Raw genomic sequence first — 13,765 nt, 5'->3', positions numbered from 1 at the left:
GAATGACTCTCTCTCTCTCTCTCCATCTCTCTCTTGCATGCTCAGATGTCCATAAAGGCAGAAGCAGTTCAGGAGTTTTGATGTTGCTGCAGATACACAGAAATACTACTGCAGGCCTCTCAAGAGTGTTCATGGTTTTCTTTTCTGTCATCGTTTCACTTTTGTTCATATGTTATGTGCATTTCCTTCGTGCGTTCACTCTTTAGATGTTGTTGGATTTTGATTTTGCTTATTTGTTTTTGCCCTTGCAGGTAAGAGAAACTAGATTGGCAATTGCACTGTAAAATCCGTCACTACCTAACTGTTAAAAACACACAAATTACTAAACAATACTCAACAACTACACTACAGCAAAACAGAGGAAGAGACAACCTAAATTACAACTTTTCACTGTGGGTTCATAAAGCTCTGTTATAACATGTCATTATTTGTATAATATGCAAAATCAAAAAAGACTTGGAACTAAAAACGTTGTACTATAAAGTCAGTGTTTTGGAAAGAGTAGATACTTCACAGTAGGTTATTCTGCTGGAGGGATGATGCCTTTCGGTGTTTTGTGTTTTGTGTTGATGTTTTGAATTTTTTACATCTGCGGCTGCTGCATTTAACCATGAGTCTATCTCTTGATGAGAAGTGTGGTGGTGTAGTCTGAGAAACAGACAAAGTCTAAACCTCACATGTTGCACTATACCTCAGTGTACATGAACGCATTAGATGGGGGTCTTGCTTTTTTTTTTTTTTTTTTCCATGTTCAAAGGAAGTCTTCACCACAGGCACAAAGTGTTCTCTCAAGTCTGATCACGTATTTGCAAGTGAGGCATCTCTCAACACACATGCACTCTGTTTATCTGCCAGATAAAATCAAGTGGTGGCAGTTCAGACACTCCTGGCTCACCGTGGGAAGCGACACACATCATCAAGTACATTCACACAAGCCTGATAAAGTGAGAGCCACAACACGATCAACCTCAAGCTTTTATTTCATGCATTAAAACACATTTTTATAGACTCGCCTTGCTGTTTGTTTTTATTATTATTTGCATTCTTAGATGAAGTGTTTAACTGGACATTAACTGGGCGGCTTTATATGTACGTAACTGTCTTTTTATGAGTGATATAAAAAGTCCTTTACCCTAAAGGAGCCACAGAAACCTTTACATTGCGGTGTGTGAAAAATCTTAGTGTGACAACAGGGTTGGCCTGGTGGTAAGCTGGCTTGGCAATGTGGTTAGCTCAGAGCAGGGGATAGGAAATGTGCAGAGGCCCACAGTGACACAGTCGCATTACCAGGAAAAGTGAGCGGACAAAAATTTAAGAAAGGTCTTACCAAATACCAAGAACATTTACCATCTATGTTCAGTGATGCCGCTAATTAAAGGTCCCAGACATGAAAGCAGTGGTCCACTCCTGCAGAGAAAATCTGAGTGTTGTCAGGGTTTAAGGCCACGTGCAGGACTCGATGAGAATGACCTAGAAAAACAACAACGGCATGACTGAATTTTTGACCTTTTAAATACCTCGATTCCCATATACAACAAACGGTGTCTTAATGTTTACTTGCACCACTATTACAAAGCACTATTATGTTATTGTCAGCCCACTTGGAGAAATAACAACTTCCAAATTCTCAAGATAATAGAAAATTTAAACTCCTGTCTCAAACAGACAAATGTCACACTGAGTAATGAAGGGAAACTAAATGGCAAAATCACCAACAGAGTTAATGCAATTTGTGTATAATGTATAACACAGTTGCAAACATCATGAATGTGTTTTAAAGTGTGTTTTTGACAGGTAGGTCTTGGATCTTCTTGTTTTACTCCCCAGAAACTCACAATACCTCAATACCTCATATAAAATGTAATAATCTTTGACGTGTTTCATTCATTGTTTCACAATCACTGGAAGCCTGTGAATGAATCAGCACCAAAGGGCTAAAAGAATGTCAGGGACAGATGACAGAGCTGCAGCAACGAGCCAACTGTCACACCAATTATTACTCAGCATGCATATATATAGTGATGCCATACATTTATTCCTATGAGGGTGATGAGAAATTGTGAAATCATGAATCGTATTTCAGACTCTCTAACCTGTGAGCTGGTGGATTGGGCAGACGGAGGGAAACTCTGAGCTCCAGCAGATGACTTGGTGATGAGGGAGGCCGTGACCAGTGACCAGATATCTCTTCTTTTCAGCCCATCGTAGAGAACAGATCTACAATTGGAGTCATTAGGGGTAGTATATCCGAAATGTATACACAGTAAAAAACAAATAAAAAAAAACACCTCTGCTATCATTTGAGGAATCTGCACCTGTGAGTTTGTGCTGGCAGAAGTCATGCAAGTCCCTGATTGTGTGTCCCAGATTCTCAGCTCTCCATCTTTCCACCCCCCTCCTGTAGCGATGGTGTTTCTCTGCCATGGACACCATCCCATCGCCTAAACACACAAACACAATGAAAACGCAAGCATGCACACAATGGTCAGCAGATTGTCTGATGGTTTAAACAGACCGCCCACTTGCAGTATCGACTAACAGTCACGTACGCCATTTCCATATAAGAAATATATGTTATAAACTACGTAATAATAATACATCCCCTTACAGGGGACATATATGGCAATATCCCATGTATGTCTGTGATGACATATATTTCTGTTTAAGGTATATAACCACCTGGTATCATGTTACCCAAGTTTGCACAAGCTACCAGTAGTCATCAGCAGAACACACGTTTGCTTGCAATAAATGAAAGTAATCGCATCAATACTAAAAAGCACACAACATGTCTGCCCCCCTGTGAATGAGGCAGGTGTTCTTTTGCAAGTAGAGCAACTGCGACAAATCAGTAAGAAGGTTATGTTTTGAGCAGTGGGGCTGTACGGAGGGCGGCGTCACTTGGTTGGTCAACCACAACTGAAATATCTTGAAAACAAGTAGATGGATTAACATGACATTTGCTGCACACGTTCACATTCCCCTCACTGTAATACTTTAGGGAAAACCTAAGCACCACCATCACGTCAAACTTTCACAAATATAAAAAACAAATTACATGTAGAAGGGGAGTTTAACTGTATCACATTTGGCAGACTGGGAACTGACCTTAACAGCACTGGGTTGTGTCATTGTAGTCACTGGCTGTTTTGACCTTGCGAACCCTGCGATGTCACCGTCCCATATACGCAGGAGGCCGCCTGTTGAGCCGCTGGCCAGCCAGTCATCTCCTGGTGACCACTGAAGGCTGCAGATCCCCTCCTTCTGGACGGCTGCACCAACAAGAGGTGCAGGAGTCCGAGGGTCAAGGTGATGTATACGTCCGAGGACAGAACCACTGTTGGATGGTGGACACTGTTATTTCCCAACATAAATAATACATTTAATAGATAGATTCTATTCATAGTAACTCTTCTGACTTTTTACACTTAGAGCTAATTTACCAACATTCCTTTTAGGAAAGGGATTAAATCAATTTAGATTCAACCATTTTCCTTAAACAACTGAGATCTTTTTGTGTCCTTTCCTGGTTTAGTGACATTTATAAAGTTCAACATGATACTGAGGATTGTTTCAGTACGTCGTTTTCTGTGTAATAAGGCATACTGACAACACATGCACACACTAGTACCTGCTGAGTAACTGATGTTTCCAGGAAAGGGCTCCGACCACAGACAGGTGTGATGGTAGACACCTCATACTCTGCTTATATTCAACATCCCACAACTAAAGAGTCAGAGACACAGACACCACAAACCGTCATCCTGCTGATTTAGCTAGCTATAACACTTCCCCTGGCAGAAGCCCCCTTCACCGCAGCTGATATGACTCAGTTCTACCATCTGTGTACTCATTTACTTGAAGCTTCAAAGCATTTACCTGTATCTCCCCTCGCCTGGTCCCGATGCAGAGAGTTCTGCCATCTCTGCTCCAGCACAGACACGAGATCGACCAGAGACACGGTCGTCCTGTTTGTGTACTCGGGTCCAAATGTCCCACCAGAGCACGAGTTTCTGAATTCCAGAGGTAAACAGAAGAGCCCAGTGCTAATGCAACCATACCAGTACGACTGCAGTCGAGAACATTAGAGTCTGAAAGGGAAGAGATGGAAAAAGGACTAGAAGGACGTAAGTGTGCTCACAAACACCACACTAACATCATTTTTTACCAGAAACCAAAAAAGGTTCTTAATTATTAAAAATTGTTCAGTTACAGTTACTGTACTTTCCAACATGAAGCTCTAACGCCTCCTCCACAGAGCCACAGTACAATTCTAGGGAATAATGTAACTGAATCTAAAATCACTGGAATTGGCTTATAAAATAACCTCCATGTGTATACTGTAATTTTGATTATATAATGTAAATATAATCACAGTTTAAAATCCACACAAAAACACACAAGTCCCTCTATGTTCCAAGGTAATACTTGGAGGTGACAAGTCCATCCAAAGCTTGTGTGTTTTGTATGTGTTGGTCCACTCTAAGCATAAGGCCGGAGATTTCTATTTCATATTAAGGATAATGTGCCTTACTGTTGCATTAAGTGACATGTTCTTTCATTTTGAGGTGCACAAACACCCAAACACCATCCTGCTGCTATAAATACCCACTGAAGCAACACCATTTGCTGAAATCTACAGTGTTCAGCTGTGTGAGTAATTTATTTAGCCTCTTTTAAAAATGAAACTATATATCCGTGACCCATTTTTCAAGATTAACATCTTTAGTAGGAAGAAATGAGCTTGGTGCTGAGTGAAACACAAAGCACAGGAAGTTTTAAGAGACAAACTAACACACTGATAGCTTTGATCTTTTCACTGGATTTGTTGATCAGTGATGTGTTGTTGAGTCTCTGTTTTTTTCTCATGTATTTGTGAGTATACAGCAGGACTTGTATCTTCTCTTACAGTAGTCGTTCTGCAGTGATGGTGCTGCCAACTTAATCACTGACTTTCCCTGCAGACTCACGGCAGCTGTGTCCAGAACAGCAAATGGCCGCAAATTGTGTCTTCTCACATCAGAACCTACAAAGGAAAAATATTATGAACACAAAAACACCAAAGAAATGAATCTTTATTTTACTGTTGATGATGTCAGTTGAATTCATTTTCTCTCACTCATCGAAGGTGAAAGCACTCTGGTTGTGCCATTTAAAAAAAAAACAAAAAACAAAAAAACATTACTTCAGAATTGCAGCAAACAGCAACATTAAATATTAAATATCAAACACTTGTTACTGTTACTTAATGGTTATTGACATATTTCATCTGTCTGCTGCACTGAAGATAAGAAACACATACTATAAAGTACATATGGTAAGTCTGAATAAATTATCCTGGAATCACAACCCTGGGTATGTGTGTGTGTGTGTGTATGTGTGTGTGTGTGTGTGTGTGTGTGTGTGTGTGTGTGTGTGTTATGTGTCTTGGAAAAAGACCTACCCTTTAATGACTTGATTAAAGAGACTTAAACGATTTCTATCAAACGTTCATATCTTACACTGTTCAAATGCAAATCAGCTAGTTGTTCTCATTTCCTGGAATTACATCATGTAGTATCGGTCAACATTTGTATGTGTGTGTGTGTGTGTGTGTGTGTGTGTTGAAGCACTGAAAGAATTAATTGACTGTACCAGTCTGTTGTGCATTATCATGCTCTTGATCTGCAGCTCTCCACATCCATCCCTGCAAGAAATGTCATTATTGTTATTAAAATTTAGTGTTTTTTTAATTCTTTTTATTCCAATGTGTAAAATTGAGATTTCATCACTAAATCCCTTTAGTAATAAGTGGTGTTTTAGTTTTATGTGGGAACAGCCAGGTTCTGTAGTTAACTTTTAGTGATCTTGCAGCTTTTCTTATTTCACTTTCCTTGTCTCACAGTTTGGCCTAAAGGTTAGAGGAGAAAGCTTATGACTGGAAGGCGATGGTTTGATCCCCAGACACACAGACAGGATTAGATCTGGGTAGGAAAAGTGAAAGAGCAGCACTTATCCAACCCTCATCAACACCACTGTGGTGCCCCTGAGCAAGGCCCTTAACCCCAACTGCTCCAGTGGAGCTGCTCGGTGGCCAGCAGGTTACACTGTGGCTCTGTGAAACCACTGTGAATAAATGAAACTATCATGCAAGGAAGAAAAATAGCCCGCAGTAGGAATATAAAACTCCCACAAAGTTTTTAATCTCTCAGCACATCCTTTGTTTTGTTTTCATGTGGGAAACTACACATGCAAAAATCAAACTGCAGTGGCACAAGTACAAGTCTCTTAAACGAACCTGTTCTGGGAAATTTTCTGTGGCAGGTCGTTCCCCGGCAGAGATGGTGTGTGGCGTGGTCAGTGGTGTGACAGCTCCACAGTGGGACACGCTTCCCTCCAACGCTGTCTCAGATTTGGAAAGATGATATCACAGAAAAAATGACATTGACATCAATCATAAAATGGGTATGGAATAAATTTACTGTGTCTGTATGGTGAGACATCTGGACTTAATGGTAAGAAGAGCAAAGAATTGATGCAATAGGGTTTGTAGCTATGGCCCCACAAGAACAGGTTAACTACAGCTCCTTAGCAATGGGAATAGTCGTTGCTGATACCATTAAAGGAGATTAGACTAACTTTATGTTTATTATTCAAATAAAAATCGATCTAGATTTTATGATTTTTCTTCAGTCTTCAAATGTGGTAACAAAAGAGCAAGACATGTATTGGGGGCATCCTGGTACCAGTTAAACTATAAAGGTGTTACTCTGCAACACCGCCTGCTCAGCTGTGATATGCAACACTGAAGCTAGGTGACGTCCACAGTGGTGTGAAGTGCGGTTCAATGCAACATTTGGAGCAAGTTGCAGGGCATGCAGTTCCCCAAAACACGAATTAAACATAAATTACCAAAACATTTTGGAGCACTGTAGCATTTTTTCACATCCACCAAAAATTATATATAATGCAGTTAAAAGCTACATTATGTGTGAAGATATTATCAGGCCTCTTGCATGTGCAGTAGGTGGAAGTTAAGTATTCCTCTATACCACTGAAAATAAAAAAGGTTGTTGAATTAAAGACATTTAAATACATTATTTTAAAATGTTATGGTGATAAACTGGAAACCAGTGGCAGGCAAACTGTGTCTGTATACACTATGAGTGAAAAACTTTGCTTAGATTCATTTTTTAAAATAAGTTTTAAAATGGCTGAAAATGGTTTGAATACAAGACTGAATGAAAAGGAGATTTTCTTTTTCTCTCCATGTCCGGGTCTGGGCAATTCTTTGTTTTAATGATCACAGTTTTGATGATGTTTTTGATGTTTTGTGTGTGTGTGTGTGTGTGTGTGTGTGGGTTGAGATCACTATCAGAGACAGGCAGGTCTTCTACATTCCTCTGTGATGTGGTGTGCTGTTAAAATCATACCTTGAAGGTTTCCATGCAGGACTGTCCGAGCTGGTTCATGGTGTCTCGGTGGAGAATCCAGGTCCAGTCTCTGACAGACTGTATCAAACTCAAAGCTTAGCTCACAGTGCCGCTCAGTGGCCAGAGGAGTACTCACAGCAGGAGCCTGTGTGCTGCTCCTCTGGTTGATCTGCCTCCTGAAACGCTTGTACGACAATTGATGAGCATCGTTTTGTCCCTGAGAAGAAGAAGAAAAAGTAAATAATTAAACAAATAATACCGTCAGGCTTAACAGTCTCAGAATACTGCAAACTGACAGAGACTTCCCACCACCAGAAACATCAAACCTCAAAACTTCACTAGTGTCAAGCACAGTACATAAAAAGTAAAACTTCCTGTAAAAACTTTCAAAACAAAAGGCCCTGACATTAAGCTCTTCCTCTTTAAAATACCAGTCAGCATTAAAATATAATATGTTATACTGTAACTGTAGGGACGCAATTCATTATTTCATTATTGACTAATCTTCTGATTATTTTCTCAATTAATTAATCTTTTTGTCTATAGATTTTCTGAAAATATATTTAAAAAAACAATCCCTTATTCCCATGGTCCAGCGTGATGTCTTCAAGTGTTTTGTGCCACGTACATCAAAAAGAAATATCAAATCTTCACTTTTAGGAGCAAGAAACCAGCAATTTATTTATTTATTTTTTTTTTTTTTTAGCAAAAGTCACTAGGTTACTGCTGATAACTTTTATAGGTGGATAGCAATCTTCTCAAAGCTGAAGATAAGATGCTATAGTGCTTGGACACAGAGAAAAATTCAAGCGACCCAGTGACAGTGGACAGTGACAAGCTATGCAACATGGATCAGCCAGAAATGAAATTTCTCCACAACTCTAACATTTATCTGTGAAATGTACCCGCACACTACCCAACACCTGAACGCAGATGCGCCTCAGTACATCCTCATAAAATTAAGTTTTTCTCTTCAACTTTATCTAATCATTTAACATTAGGTAATATGACTAAAATTCATTTCTCATAACCCTTTTAGTTCTTTTACATGCTAGGTACATAGACCTAAGGCTTTCTCACTTCACCCAACAGTCACAGTGATAATCTTGTGTTTTCTTTTTTTAACCAAAATTAAATAAAAACAATAAAAACAAAGATTAAGATGTTTCAATACTGGTTTTATTTTTTAGTGAGTCAGCGCTCAGCTTCCGGTTCTGTCCTGGTTTTCTTCAGGAGATTTACCTCCGGTCCGCCCCGAGACTTTTGGCAGGACCCCCCCCCCCCCCCCCCCCCATCCCCGCCCCTACACCGACTACGGTTTGTTCTTCCCCCTCCAAGATGGAGGCCTTAGGGGGCTATCCTGCCAAGTCCTCCAACCCAAAAGCTAAAAAGTTAACGGTGCTGTTGAGCATGACAGTCGGTGTGGGCTGTTTATTCCTCCTGCAGACCCAGCTGGTGAAGCCGAGGAAACCCAGGGACTTTTATTCTTTCGAGGTCAGAGACGCGAAGGGGAGGTCGGTTCCTCTGGAGAAGTACCGAGGAAAAGTAAGTCCACATCATCACCAGTCCTTTCACTCTGAGCTGTAATCTGCGCAGGCTTTGTCTAAGTTATCCACTGTGGGTTTGAGTTTGGTTTTCACTGCGTAAAGCGTGTTTGTTGTGGCGTTTAGAAACGCTCCCACTCTGTTTCCCACTCCTGTGCAGGCGTCTTTGGTTGTAAACGTGGCGAGTCACAGCGAGCACACGGAGGCGAACTACAGGTCTCTGCAGGAGCTCCACCGAGAGCTGGGCACCTCTCACTTCAACGTCCTGGCCTTCCCCTGCGGACAGTTCGGGGACACCGAGACCGGGACCAGCCGGGACATCGAGGCTTTCGCCAAGTCCACCTATGGTGTTACCTTCCCCTTCTTCAGCAAGATCAAAATAATGGGCTCAGAGGCGGACCCGGCCTTCAAGTTCCTCACAGGTTGGCAGAGAGACATCCAACCACATCTGTCTGTTGCACACTAAATAACAGGACTGCACCAGTATTTGAAAGGGAAGGACACTATCACAATCTCTCAGATTATACACAAGTTCTTTTAGTCCAGGCCTGCAGTCAGAAGTATTCAGTTTACAATGAAAAGGTCTTTGTGAAGATGTAGCCAGCAAATGTTTGATATTTCAGTTTTGGGTTTTTTTTGTTTTTTATTTACTCCTGTCTTCCTCCCTGTCTTCCAAAATACACAATTAAACTTTCTCAGGGAAGAAAAAAACATAAACACATACTTATGTGGGAACTGTAAAAGTTGACTTTGCTCATTTGTTCCAAAACAGCTAAATTAATATTTATGGACATGCATCTGAAAGCACAGATGGAGAATTAGTCTGTGAACTCCTGAGGCTACTGCAGTGTAAAATCTTGTACTTATTCATACACACTGACTGGATGACTGGGTCCAAACGTCTGAGACTACTTTCCCCATTCACTCGAATGATGAGGTGGTGCCAGACTTTTGGACCCCACTGTGTATATAGTATTTACAAGTAGATTAATAACTGGTACTGGGTGTGGAACCAATCAGAGCATCATCAGAGTTTATGGCTAAATTTAGGCTGTAAGATGCACCAGCGATGACTCTAAGCTAATGTGTTATTTTTCAGATTCTGTGCAGAAAATTCCGAAGTGGAACTTCTGGAAGTTCCTGGTGAATCCTGAGGGGAAAGTGATCCGGTTCTGGCGAGCCGACGAGCCCATGGAAAGCGTTCGACAAGAGGCCACGGCGCTGGTGCGAGAAATCATCCTCAAGAAACGGGTGGAGCTATGATGGAGCTTATCGGTGGATACTGGACACGCCGCTGTGTTGTGTCTCTGCTTCCTTGACAGCCAGGAATAAACAAGTGGCGGACTGTGAACTGTTGCAGTCAGTGTAGTTGGGCGATGTCTCGCTCCAGAGACGTGCAAGATGTGTTTGTATTTGTCTGTGTGTGTAACTTAAAAGTGACATTGCTGATGAACATTCCTTATAATGACCACTGCTGCGGCTGAAGGATTGTTTAGCCTTTGAGGTGTTGGATTTTTATACGTTCAGACTGATTTAGTCTTTACTCTGCATTGTTTACATTAAAATCTGTTTCTTGAGGTGAAGCACAACATTTTAGGCCATTTTGACTGATTTGAGCCCAGCAAATTGTGAAACATCCATCCAGCAATAAAATGATTTGATTGAGCTAATGAATCCAGGGTCTTTGATGTTTTAAAAGCAAGAAAAGTTTAGAGCTACTTAATTAACTCATAAATTAAGACGCAGGATCAGAGCGTTAATACCAGTGCAACACAAATGCATATTGGTGCTTGTATTCTGTGTATTACAGTTGATTTTTTTTGTTTCTGACATAATTTAAAACATTTTACAGTGTCCTCACTCTGAACATTTTACAAACTGATGAGTGGCTGCAAGGAAAAATGCTGTTTTATCAGACGTGCGACCGGAGCTCTGAATCCCAGACGTCCCCCGTGTTGCTGGTGTGGATTTAAATGGGCAGCTGGAGGGCAGCAGCAGGTAAGCTGGCACACACACAATCAACCAGCTAACGAGACACTGCCTACCAGCCACCCACAACAGGAGAACTGAAAAACAACTACATCTTTGAAATATGAGGTAATATCATCCGTCTAAATTGTTCTGTTTTAGCTCTTCTGACACCAGAAGCTCAAACATTGAAATTGAGCCTCTAATTGGACTCTGCTGTTTCCAAACATCCCCCTGTCTGATGTCATTCGGGAATCGGGATGCTTGTATCTGTTTGAGTCTGAGCTTGCAGAGAACAGGTAATAAACACATGAGTATAGTCAAATGTAACTGTTAAGGTAGCAGAGCAGTGTGAGCTGGCAAAAGACACGTCAGCTAACATTACACTGCCTCCCAACCAGTCACAACTCACAGGCCTGTACTGCACATGCAAATGCATGGATTTGACTATGTGGAGCTGATGTTGAGCTGTGTTAAAAACATTTCTTTTTAAAGTGTTCTCATTCATTCCCTGCCAGCTTTATGCCATTGTTGACTTTTGGTTTTACAGGTGAGTGAAGTGGACTGTGCGGCGGTGTCAGCAGCAGGTCTTTGAGGTCCGTCGGTAGCAGCAGTGAGGAGTGCAGCTGGCAGCTGTCAGTCAGAAAGTGGCACAGCCAGCAGCGGTACACTGCCACACTGTCACCACCAGCTCAGGGGCTTTTTTTGGGGGGGGGATAGATGGATGCAGTCAGCATAATTAACATTTTGATATTTCCCCTCTTACCTTGAAGGGGCACTGCCTCCTCTTTCCTATAAAATCTCTGAACATCTCCCTCATATTGTCCTGGTCATGGAAAAACAAATGAGCAAAAGATTCAGTCAAGGTGATGCTCATCATCATCATCATCATCATCAGCGTGATCAGGTACAACTGGCTCACATGCTAAGTTACAGCTTAAAATGTAATTTCCACTTTCAAATAACTATTCGGCAAAATGAGGACTGGTAATAAATGTTGCTGTATGCTTTGGTTAAACTAATGTTAAAGCAAAGAGGAGCAGCCATGTGTTTGGAGTTTGAGGCGGTTGCCTGGTAGCAGCAGCAACAGCAACAGACGATAAGTGAAGGAAACACTAGGCCTGTATCTGCTTATTATTAGACTGTATTTATGTCATTATAAAAACAAGAAAGCTCACCCATTCATTTGGACCTCCAGCTGTGGGTTTTGGACGCATCTCCAGTTCCCATGAGTGTGTTTCCTTCCCTCTGAGCGTGTGTGAGGAGGCGGACCCGGTCGTGCCCGGTGCACCTGTTGTCTCCTCCTGTCCGGGCTCCGCTCTTAAATACTCTCCCCGGGCGGACGGCGGAGCGGGAAGCACCGTCCTCTGCTCTGCTATTGGCTGTTGGGTGGAGATTTTTTTTTTTTTTTTTTTTGTGTGTGTGTGTTTGTTTTCAGTTAAGTAGTAACTCCTATTCAGGGATTCCCTTCGCGTCCTGGTTTCTCTTGGAAACAATAATTGAAAACAATAGACACAAAAAAAGAGCATTGCGGTTATGTTTTAAAGGTGGAGGCGGCGGCGTGTTATCGGTTAATGACCCAGACAAGGACAGTTTGTCTCATCAGACCCAGCCCGTTGTTTAGCCTCTGTCCTTCAGCTGAAGAAATCATTACTCTAAACCACCAATGATGATAATTAGTGGTTGTTGTTAGGAAAGGCAACGACACAGGTTTATGTGGCACCTTTCAAACACAGGCAACAACATTAGGCTACTGTAAAGCAACTTCTACTTCAATAATAACAATGTTAATAGGCAGAAAAATAGACAACAATAACAACAATATAGTAATAATGATATTGTTTTAGAAAAAAAAATATTTAGCAACTGTTAAGTTAAATAAAAAAGTATTTTTGCTTTAGGCCTAGCTAATGAAAGGGTGGGGTTTATGCAAAATATTTTACTTTATAGCTTATTTTATTTGAGTGAACATAGAAAATAGAACAGTTCAAAGATTTCAGCACATTTTCTCAAAAGAAAACAACAAACCAACACCATTAAAATAAAACACACTTAGTTGGATGAGTATTTTTGGATCGCCAGCAGCCGGCCCTGTGGCCCACAGCTCCTCCTCCTCCTCCTCCTCTGGTGATGAAGATGATGACGACGGCGCTGAGTGGGCTGAAAGGCGCGAGCAGGGCGCACGTTCTCGCCACCTGCCACTTCCAGATGCGCCCACGCCGCGCGCCCGCGCCCGAGCCAGACGCGGTGCGACAGGTGGTGCCTTCACTGACACGGAGAGAGCAGCTCCGTGTCGGTGGGCCCCAGCAGGCCGCCGTGTACCCGGGGCTGCGGCCCTATGTGATAACAACTGAGAACCAGGTCACCCCCCTCAATTTGTCCATTATCAATGATAATCGATAGGCTGGATGTCCGAGAGTTGAATTTCACTCAAGGCCGAGGAATCATTTGCTACTAAATCCATCATTGGAGGTAAATGCTGGGCTTCCTCCAAGTCGCACTAACAGAATAACTGTGTTTAAACCACATTTTTGTTTACAATTATTAAAAGAGCTTTAGTAAATGTTCATGATATAGCTACTAATAAAATGTGGGCTTTTTAAAATTTAATTGTGGGCTACCCATGTCTCCTGTTTCCCCTCATTTTATTACTTGTATTATCAAGTGTTGTAAAATGTAGGCCTGTGTCTTTGTAGCTTCACTTGCATGAGAAAATAAAATAAAAATCCTCACTCTGTTATATTTGCCCAGAGGCCTCGCACCTCTGTAATCCTGCGCACCGTCCTCAGCATCCCTCCGCAGGAAAAAATAGGCCTAAATGTGTTTTTTTTTTTTTTTTTT

At 41.5% G+C, this 13,765-nt stretch overlaps 2 protein-coding genes across 3 annotated transcripts; one reads left to right on the top strand and one right to left on the bottom strand.

The window, feature by feature from the left end:
* Positions 1-962: 962 nt before the first annotated feature.
* LOC139624376 (cell division cycle protein 20 homolog B-like) lies at positions 963-13,626 on the bottom strand. Of its 2 annotated transcripts, XM_071483451.1 has the most exons (12): positions 12,103-13,626; positions 11,691-11,750; positions 7,413-7,629; positions 6,278-6,381; positions 5,635-5,686; positions 4,910-5,026; positions 3,880-4,091; positions 3,632-3,726; positions 3,109-3,337; positions 2,316-2,441; positions 2,094-2,217; positions 963-1,470 (listed from the first exon to the last, which is right to left on the bottom strand). In XM_071483451.1, exons 1-12 carry the CDS (start codon positions 12,451-12,453, stop codon positions 1,373-1,375), a joined length of 1,785 nt encoding a protein of 594 aa, XP_071339552.1. In that variant the 5' UTR covers positions 12,454-13,626; the 3' UTR covers positions 963-1,372. The 2 variants fall into 2 exon arrangements, with proteins under 2 accessions (XP_071339552.1, XP_071339553.1); XM_071483452.1 differs by having other exon boundaries at positions 11,691-13,626.
* gpx8 (glutathione peroxidase 8 (putative)) lies at positions 8,707-10,622 on the top strand. Its single transcript, XM_071483454.1, has 3 exons — positions 8,707-8,957; positions 9,117-9,378; positions 10,056-10,622. The coding sequence occupies exons 1-3, from the start codon at positions 8,751-8,753 to the stop codon at positions 10,217-10,219; spliced, it is 633 nt and encodes a 210-aa protein (XP_071339555.1). The 5' UTR covers positions 8,707-8,750; the 3' UTR covers positions 10,220-10,622.
* Positions 13,627-13,765: the final 139 nt, after the last annotated feature.

The sequence above is a fragment of the Trachinotus anak genome, unplaced genomic scaffold (genome assembly GCF_046630095.1).
Source record: "Trachinotus anak isolate AG129_WGS33_773 ecotype Australia unplaced genomic scaffold, CSIRO_AGI_Tana_v1 ptg000008l, whole genome shotgun sequence".
In the NCBI taxonomy this organism is placed as follows: domain Eukaryota; kingdom Metazoa; phylum Chordata; class Actinopteri; order Carangiformes; family Carangidae; genus Trachinotus; species Trachinotus anak.
Note: the sequence above shows the minus strand (reverse complement) of the source record. Positions and strands in the feature narration are given on the sequence as shown.